Source organism: Impatiens glandulifera, chromosome 1 (assembly GCF_907164915.1).
Source record: "Impatiens glandulifera chromosome 1, dImpGla2.1, whole genome shotgun sequence".
NCBI classification, from domain to species: domain Eukaryota; kingdom Viridiplantae; phylum Streptophyta; class Magnoliopsida; order Ericales; family Balsaminaceae; genus Impatiens; species Impatiens glandulifera.
Window position 1 is genome coordinate 145,078,486 of NC_061862.1, and position 10,849 is coordinate 145,089,334.

Genomic DNA, 10,849 nt, shown 5'->3' on the forward strand with positions numbered 1-10,849 from the left:
TTTTTTGCATTGAACAATCTAGAAATTGAACCATTAATGATTTTGTCATTGTCTCGTGTCATTTCTTGATATTTCTTTTACAAGTACCCAACTCATAATTTTGAAACTTTATTCAATCTTTATCATTTATACTTTTCTTCATCATTTAATCTAAAATATTTATACTAATTTATAAATTTTAAAGTTGATAATAAATTAATATATTAAGTAAGATTATTTAATTAGATCTAAACTAAAAAAAAACTAAAGAATACCTGGTGATAAGGCAATGTGATATGCTTTTTATTTTTTATTTTTTTTAATTTTCAAGTTTTTCATAAATATATGGTGTCATGTCTCATCAATAAAAAAAAGTATTAATAAAATAAGTGAATAAATGTGAATTTTGCCTTCTTTTTTTTAAACATAGTTAATTAAATTTAAAAACAATTGAGAGCTATAGTATCACATTCCTACCCTAAAAATATTTAAGGGTGGGTTGAATCCCCTTAGATGTCTCTTTAATAAAAAAAAAATCACCACAACAATTTTAAAAACATGGTATTACACCGAAGAAACTAAATTAACTAAAATATGAACGGTTGACTAGAGAAAAGAGGCCTTTAAGTTATTCTAAGTTGAAAAAATGAAAAGAAGCCAAATCAGGTTTTTTAGGTACTTTTTTTTTTTATAAATTAGGATTGAAATTTATATATTTTTTTATTTTACAAGAAAATTTAATTTCTTTCCTTTATTTCTTATTCTTATATTTCATTTACTCTTTCTTCTATTTTATCTTCTTTCTTTCTATATCAATTTTTATTTCTCTCGATCCCCAGATTCTACTTGCAATCCTGAACGAATGAATCTTGCTCAATCCTCTATTTATGAACATTAATAATTTATAATTAACATTTGAACTCACGGATTGAAGAAGATTTTTCGGATAAATAAAATGGATATAGGAAGAAGATGAAATAGAAGAAGTAGAAAGAGAAACTGAGAAAATGACGTCATTTTCGCATTTCGAATCTGTCAAAATGGTAGAGGTTAAAACCATTCATATTTCTTATGTAGAAATTATGAGATAAATGGAGTAGTTAATGAATTTTTTTTATATAAATCACACTCGTTAAAATAATTATAGTCATTGATGTTAGAAGCATTCTAATTTCTTGTATAGAAATTATGAGAATAATGGAGGATGCTAATGGTTTATTATATAAAAATCTGATTTATCAAAATTGCTTTAATCATAAATGATGAAATTATTCTATTTATTTGTGTGTATAAATTATGAAATTAATTGGAGCACGTTAGAAATCTTAATCATATGTAGAAATTTAATTTTCCAAAATGACTTTGTTATTGAAATTTTAAAGTATTTTATTTTTTTTATAAAAAATATGTGATTTATCCTTAGATGACATAGAATGAACGTAATTTTTGAAAGAATTGATTATAGTCGTATGTTCAAAGAGACATAGAGTTTCATCGCAAAAGTTGTCTCGGTGAGAACAATTTACATAGATTTGTTTTATAGAATGTATAGTCGCTTCACGTGAATTATTGTTCAAAGCATGGAAATGTAAGTGCTTCGATTGACACATGTAGTAAATTATAATTATATTTTATCTGATAATGTTGTTAAGTGATTATATATATATATATTTATATATATTAGTTAATAATATGACGATTCATGTTTATTCATGATAAATGATGATATAGTCCGGATAAATAAAATGGATATAGGAAGAAGATGAAATAGAAGAAGTAGAAAGAGAAACTGAGAAAATGACGTCATTTTCGCATTTCGAATCTGTCAAAATGGTAGAGGTTAAAACCATTCATATTTCTTATGTAGAAATTATGAGATAAATGGAGTAGTTAATGAATTTTTTTTATATAAATCACACTCGTTAAAATAATTATAGTCATTGATGTTAGAAGCATTCTAATTTCTTGTATAGAAATTATGAGAATAATGGAGGATGCTAATGGTTTATTATATAAAAATCTGATTTATCAAAATTGCTTTAATCATAAATGATGAAATTATTCTATTTATTTGTGTGTATAAATTATGAAATTAATTGGAGCACGTTAGAAATCTTAATCATATGTAGAAATTTAATTTTCCAAAATGACTTTGTTATTGAAATTTTAAAGTATTTTATTTTTTTTATAAAAAATATGTGATTTATCCTTAGATGACATAGAATGAACGTAATTTTTGAAAGAATTGATTATAGTCGTATGTTCAAAGAGACATAGAGTTTCATCGCAAAAGTTGTCTCGGTGAGAACAATTTACATAGATTTGTTTTATAGAATGTATAGTCGCTTCACGTGAATTATTGTTCAAAGCATGGAAATGTAAGTGCTTCGATTGACACATGTAGTAAATTATAATTATATTTTATCTGATAATGTTGTTAAGTGATTATATATATATATATTTATATATATTAGTTAATAATATGACGATTCATGTTTATTCATGATAAATGATGATATAGTCATTTATATACATATATGGATAAAGATCAATTGTATATCAATGTTGTTTTGATAGACAATTCTTGAAACTTTTCAAAAATTTATGCGCCTTTTTTTTTATAAAGATTTTATAAAAAGATAAATGTCATCTAATTAATTAAGAAACCAGTGACTTGATGACATGATTAATTATTTATAATAATTAGTTAGTTTTATATTTGGTTAATTATAAATGATGAATATTCTAATTAATTGTAATAATTAATATTATAATTAATTAATAATGTATTTTATAAAGGAATTTCTTTAATGATATATAATTTTTTTAGAATATATATATTTGTTTAATGATATTTGACTGGTTCAATTATTTTTCTAAGCTATAGACTATATATGTGCATATATTTGTTTTTTGCGGTAATTAAGTCAAAGAATGAATAGTAGAAGAAAATCTAGATTACTCAAATATCTTATGAATCAATAAATCATTGAGATTATAATTGATGGTATTTTTGAAAAAATGGAGAAAACAATAATAACATGTATATATATATTAATTTTGTTTTAATACAATATTTTTGAGATTTCTCATCATGAAAATAAGGTCGGCACGAACGGAACGATCGGCACGATATCAAAGTCGCAGTTTACTTGTTGTGGTCGCGGTTACTAGTGCTCATAATCACTTGTCAAATCAAGAACGTGAGCATGATCGTCACAATCAACACAATCAACATGATCGGCATGAACAACACGGTAATGACTCTAATAGCTAGATCGGTCATTCATCTGTAAAACTTGGTTGGAAGGTTTGGGTTTCTGGTTTACCTTGTTCTATTATAGCTAGTGTTTTTGTTATACCCTATTCTATAATTTATTTTCTTTGTTTTTGTGTTTTGTTCTTCATTAAAATGGGAAGACAGAAAAATAATAAGGATAAGAAAGTCAAAAAATTTTAGATGGAAGGTTTAAATGAGGCAATTATCTTTGAAAAATGGAAATGGATAGGATTACTGAAGAAATTATTCAGAAAAATAGGAATGCAATCATTATAACAATTATGATTTTATTGTTTCTATCAATTGCTATTGATAATTATTGCTAGCAGTAGTTTAAACTATGTGAATATAAAATATGAAGAGGCGAGAAATATCAAACGTTGGTTATGGATTAATAATCGTTTGATTCATTTTGATTGTTTAATTTTTTTATATACCTTTACCCTAATTTTTTCAAGAGAACATCACCTTATCATTTCTCACTCTAGAATTCTAAGAGTTCTTTACTTATCTTTATGAGTATTTTTCGAATTCTTGACTCGACTATTTCTGCAGAAACCCAGTGATCAATTCATGTATTTTGTCTTGTTCGTTGCGTATTGATTTCAGTGTTGAATTACTACTAGATTCGTTGTATACTAGGAGACATGCATCTACGATAAGATTCAACACAAGGGGAGATGATGAAGTTGTTTTAAGATAAATGTGTTTAACACATGTCTCGAATTAATATTATATTCCAATGAGTTCGTTCTTCCTAAATTATATTTAACTAATTTCTTAGTAACATTATTTTATATATAACTTTTATAATTTTGAAGACAAGAATACTAACAATTCGGAGATAAAGAACGAAATGAACTCTTTTAGATACCATGTTTTTGAATTTTAAATATTATGATGGTTTCATATTTTCAATTTAAAATATAATGTTTTGAATGTTGAACAAGTATGGAAGTATGATATTTTCATTTTAAAAATAAATTTTGGTTTGAATTTGAGCTTAAATTTTTTTATTATATTTCAAGTTTTCGAGTCAAGTCGAGCTTGTAGGTAAATAGTTGAGCTCGAGCTAAAATTTATAAACTCGTTCAATCTCAAGTTTGAGTCGAGCTAATAAATACTAAATCGAGTTAAGATCGAGTTTAAGTTGTCGTGAACTCAACTTAACTCATTTGTAGTCCTACCTGTGAATAATGTTAATGTCATTATATATATAAATATAAAGAAATTAATAAATATGCGATAAAAAGAAATTAATTATGAAAGAGAAATTAGTTTTAAACTTTCTTATTATTAGGCTGACCTTCAAGATCAGAATAATGATTTATATGGACAGTCGGGAGGTGAAATCTTGAATTTATGAAAATCTTGAATTTATGAAAGACGAACAATAAAGGATTTGTGGAATTTCTGTGGATTGTATTGGAGGAAATTTTTTAAATAACCATTATTATTTATTTTATGAATTAACAAAAAAATGGATTAAAAAAATATATATTTTTATAAATTGTCAATATTTATGAATGCACTAGCACACCATAATATGTAACCACCAAATCTCATCGACCTTTAATCTTATGACCTCACACACTTTTATATTTCGGTCAATCAACATCTTATTTATATATTTTTAATTACTAATATCTAATTTGTTAAAAAAAATTATATTTACCTTCAATTCGACAAACCAACCACCAAATCTCAATCGACATTTCATCTCGTAACGTCACACACTTATATAAATCAACATCTTATTCATATATTCTTAACCACTAATATCTAATGTATTAAGAAAACCTTTTATATTTACCCCACATCGACAAACCAACCATCAAATCTCAATCGACAATTCATCTCGTGACCTCACACACTTTTACATTTCAGTCAATCAACATCTTATTCACATATTCTTAATCACTAATATCTAATTTGTTAAGAAAACCGCACACTAGTTATCCCCTCGACAAACCACCCACTAATATTAGTCAACCTATTGTGACTCACACTTTTTCATATGCCTCTTTATCCAATCGACAACCACCCACCAAATCTTAGTCAACCTCTTATGACTCACACTTTTTCATATGCCTCTTTATCACTCGACAAGCCACCCATCAATCTTAGTTGACCTATTTTTACCCCTACTTAAACAAATCAACAACCAATTCTAATCGATCATATATCTTTTATCCCTCGTCAAATCAACCAGTGCCTTAGCCTGAGGGCTTGCCGGGCTTACCCCAGGGCCGACCCTGTCAACCACTAATCCCCTAATTGGCCATCATCTTGTGACTCATATTTTTTCATTTTCCTCATTATTCCCACGACAAACAACCCACCAATCTTAGACGACCTCTTTTACCCCACTTCGACAAATCAACAACCAATACCAATTGATCTCACACCTCACCTCTTATACCTCGTCAAACCAACCACTAACCCCAATTAACGTTCATCTTGTGACTAGCACTTTTCATAAGACACTTTCCCTCTCGGCTAATAAACCACCTACCACCCGATATCCATCTCGTGACTTCACACTTTCAAATTTTCGTCAAACCAACCAATAAATTTAACCTCACAGTTTCACATACCTCTTATCCCTTGTATAAAAGTTGTGACACAATATATTATAATAAAGAATTCATTCTTTAACATCGACCTCTCAGATATTTATAATACTCACTTTTAAATTTATAATTTTTGGGATTCAAACCCTGGTCTTAAACATGAAATGTGAACACATTAACCGCTACACCACTTGAGATTATTGAAATAATTTACAATTTTTTGTATGTATATATATTTTGTATTTAATATTTATTACTAGTTAGTTAATTATTCGACATCTTGTGACTCACATTTTTCATATGTTTCTCTATCATATTTTCACTCGCCTCTTAACCCTCGGTAAAACAACCACCAATCACAATCACATTTTAAATGCATGTTATTCCTAAAAAACCAATCACCAATATCAATAACAGTTTCACATCCCTCTTATCCAACAGTAAACCAGCCACCAATCTTAATCGACCTCTAATCTTGTAAGCTCACGATAGTGACCTCACACTTTGGTCAATCAAATATTTGATTCATATTTTTTAACCACTCTCATTTGTTACCGACCTATTATTCCTTGAAAAACCACCCCCAATCACACTTGGTTAAATGGTTGTACTTGTTTTGTTAGGTTGCAAGTTTGAAACATACATATAACATTTTTATTTTTATTTTTAACCATTTCAAGTTTATGGGTGAGTCAACACACGATCCGACTCAAATATTTGTTTACTCTCACATATATATCAAAATTAATGACAACTCTGCACTATATAAATAAAGAAAATTCAAATTAAGAATTATTATATACATATTAGTTAATTTAAAATTTTGAACTTATATTGTTAGAAATGTCGTATTACCAATTAGTTAATTAGTAGACATCTTGTGACACAAACTTTTTTATTGGCCTCGTTATCAATTTTCACATGTATCTTATTCCTCGTTTAACCAACCACAAATCTCAATCACATTTTCAAACGTTTGTTATTCCTTAGAAAATCAATCCTTCAAGAAACCAACTATAGATCTCAATTGACCTCTAATCTTATGACCTCACACTTTGGTCAATCAAATATTTGATTCATATTTTTTAACCACTATCATTTGTTAGTGACCTATTATCCTTCGAAAACCTCACCCAATCACACTTACTTAAAAAGTTGTACTTGTTTTGTTAGATTGCAGGTTCGTAACATATATATAGCATTTTTAATTTTATTTTTAACCGTTTCAAGTTTATGGATGGGATAACCCACGATCTGACCCAAATATCCATTTACCAGAGCATATATATTCAAATTAACCACAATTCTTAACCTGACAACCAAGAAAATTCAAATTAAGCATTATTATATATATATATATAATATATATAGATTAGTTAATTAAAAGTTGAAATTATATTGTTAGGAATATCGCACGTTCATCAAATTTAGTGTTAAATTTAAAATATAAAATTTTATTATTACTTTAGTTAGTTAAATAATTGTACTTGTTTTTGTTAGGTTGCATGTTCGAAACATATTTATATCATTTTTAAGTGTTTAAAGTTTATGCACGGGTCAACTCACGATATATATATATATATATATATATATATATATATATATATATATATATATATATATATATATATATATATATATATATATATATATATATATATATATATATATATATATATATATATATATATATATATATATATATATATATATATATATATATTTGAGTTGGTGGTTTTAAAGATTAACCTATAGTGAATATAGGCTTTCATACAAATTAACTCTCGATAAATACCACATGTTTTCTTAATTTTGTATAAGAGATAAAATATCATTACTAAGGATTTTGTTTTTTGCATTTTATTATTCTTTAATAACTCTACAAATATAACATTTAATAACCATTGTTGCATCTATAAGCAATATAATATATATGCATAGATTTATTTTATGAGCACTTTTCTTTTCTTTTTGGTGAAAATGGAGTTAAGGGCACTTGGACTGTCCCTTGGAGTTCTTCTTGTCTCTATAACAAGGGCACTCATCCTTATTACCAAAGGTTCCTGAAGGAACACAATGGCAATCTCTACAGCATATGCCACAGTACTCAAGACACCTATCCATCCTCCCTGCTTTCGAGCACCTCACTTTACACTTCGGGTCGCAAAACGCATCATCAACGACTATATACATAAAATTCAAGTAATTACATTAATTGTCGCATTTTGAAAATGAGAAGGTGGTTAAGAATTACCTCCATCAGCGAGTACTAGTTTGGTGGTTTGATCGATGAGGAGTGATGAGGCAATCATCAGTGAAATTACAAGAAACCTGCAGCTTATGATGATCATGGCCATGGAATGATTCTTTTTGATCTCTTAATGTTCTTATGATAATAAAGATAGTAAAATAAGTTAGCCTTTAAATAGAAGAAAATAGAGGATGTAAAAAGGTTTAGTATGAAAGTAACGTTTAACGAGGGGGCTATTAGACAGCCTGTCTTCCACAAAATTATTTCTTTTATTTTTTTAAATTTGGATTGAAATTTATATTATATTATTTTATTTTATTTTATTTTAAAAGAAAAGATTTCACTTAACCCAAACTCAAACTTTGTTTTTTCGCAAATGAATATTGAAGAACATGTAAAAAATAATATCAAGGAATGTATTTTCTCTAAAGTTGGATAGATAGGAATTCATCTTTAATTAAGTAGCCCATTTCAAATTTTAGTACTTGTTGATTAAGAAAGTTAAGTATTAAACTGAAAACATTAACTATAAAATTTTATTTGATATACCATTTAACATTATTAGTATTAACTAGGCTGTAAACTAGTCAATGAATAGCTCGGTCAAAGCAAGATATAATGAGCTTTAGTTCGAATTTTATATTTATCAAAGTTTGCTTTATATATATTATAAACATTTATATTTATAAAATATATTATAATATATTATATTATATTATATAAAATTAATAAAATAATATATTATAATATTATATTATATAAAATTAATAATATAATATTTATAATATATTATATAATATATATATATATATATATATTATAAAAATATTTTTAATATCTTTAGCATACGTGAGCAAGTTCCCTCAAATTATTTTTATTTTCTTTCATCTTCCTCTCTTCCAATTAAAAGAGTAAATCTATATTTTACATGTTCCATCTTTCATGTTAATGAGCAAATTATTCTCGAATAAAATATGTAATTTTAATTAGTAAAATTTAATTTTTGAGTTTTCGAGTTTGAGCTCGAGTAACTCGAATTGTCAACTAGCCGAGTTCGATTATATATAATACAACTCGGGCGAGCACGAGTAGTATGGTACTTGACTCGTTTACACTCCTAATGTCAACTTTCAACTCTTTAATTTATTACTAAAATAATTCTGATATTTTGAACTCAAAACTTTATTAGGAAGAAATGAGAAATAACAAGTCAAATGAAAGGTGTCTACTTTGAGAATAATAACATACTTTGAGAATAATAACACATTAACTAATGTCTTTAAGATCATGAATTTGAGTTTACACATTCGAACAGTTTTAAAAACAAAACTACAACTATAATTTACGAGTTAGTGGACATTGAGGAGAAGATAAATGTATCAATAATCTCGGTGTGCCTCTTTTATCGATGCAATTATAGATTTCTCATTGTAGACCACTTATTGAGAAAGTGACGAACTTGTTGGTTCTAATTATCGAATATTTTAAAAATAATTATGAAAAAATGAAAAGTTGGAAAAATTGGGAAGAACAATTATATTTGTTGTAGAGGAAAAATTTTAAGAGTCTTAAGTGTTGTATATCGACCTTTACAAACAACCCTTATAAATGAGTAAATTAGCCATGAAACACTAAAATACTTATACATACAAACTCAAACCCACTAATAAATAAGCTTTAATTGCATAAAAGACAATAAAGACCCACAACTTTCAATTTACTAGCAATCAATGCTTATACTCACAATCTCCCATATAGGCTTGATTTGGTTTGAGATTCTTCACGCCAAGCAGTTCTCGCATCTTCGTAAATTTGACTCTTGCTAGCACCTTAGTGAGAATGTCTGCACGTTTCTCTCAGGTGCTTACGAATTATACGACGGTTCTCGACACATTCACGGATAAAATATACATGAGTGTCAATGTGTTTTTTACGTCCATGAAACATTGAGTTCTTCATTAATGCTATTATGGACTTGTTGTCGACATAGAGGGTTATAGGCCTCATATTTTTTCTTTTATCTATTTTGCATCAAACTTATCATTTCATTTTGAATTTTGTGGCTAAGATAATGATAGGTATTTTTTTAATCTACTATTAGTTGAAGGCATTCTTTCATAGTTGAATCACATTCCGCAATAAATTCAATAAGTTGATAAAAAAAGTTTTTTATTATTCTCATAAATCTTCTCATTAGACCCACGAAAAGGCAAATTATTTCGTGAAAGATAATTCACACTCCCAATTATTGAGTTAGTAACAACTTTCAACGATTTCTCTTTTTGTTGATTAGTTCCTCTCACTTCTTGTCAATTATTTTATTTTGTTCTAGCATTTTTTTCAATTCATTACATCTTAGAACATTGAAGATGTGTTTTGAATTACTTTCATGGTCTTTAATCTCTCGATAAAGGTTGCTCCAACCATTATTTCCATCCTCGACCAAAATACTTATCATAGTATTAAATAGTTTGTAATAAAAACAAAAGACCTTATTAAACTCATTTGAATAAACAAGCTTTTTCATTTCTTGTTTCTCACTATTTAGAAGAGTAAAAATGTAAAAATTATAGGAAAAAAGTTTCCCACTTATATTATTCTTAGGAAACTTATCTTTTAATATCTTAATAGGACCTCGTTGAACTAACATTATCCTTTTGAATAATTGATACTTCTTCACAATTCTGGATCATAGTTAACATCAACATCCTTTTCAAATTCAAACCTAGGTGTAAATTATTCATTAACACTATCCGGAATATTTAC

At 26.9% G+C, this 10,849-nt stretch overlaps 1 protein-coding gene across 2 annotated transcripts; it reads right to left on the reverse strand.

Annotated features, from left to right (window-relative positions):
• Positions 1-7,812: 7,812 nt before the first annotated feature.
• LOC124909870 (peamaclein-like) lies at positions 7,813-8,189 on the reverse strand. 2 transcript variants are annotated; one of them, XM_047450510.1, is made up of 2 exons: positions 8,131-8,189; positions 7,813-8,029 (listed from the first exon to the last, which is right to left on the reverse strand). In XM_047450510.1, exons 1-2 carry the CDS (start codon positions 8,187-8,189, stop codon positions 7,819-7,821), a joined length of 270 nt encoding a protein of 89 aa, XP_047306466.1. In that variant the 3' UTR covers positions 7,813-7,818. The 2 variants fall into 2 exon arrangements, with proteins under 2 accessions (XP_047306466.1, XP_047306459.1); XM_047450503.1 differs by having other exon boundaries at positions 7,813-8,015; positions 8,087-8,189.
• Between the last annotated feature and the right edge of the window lie 2,660 nt (positions 8,190-10,849).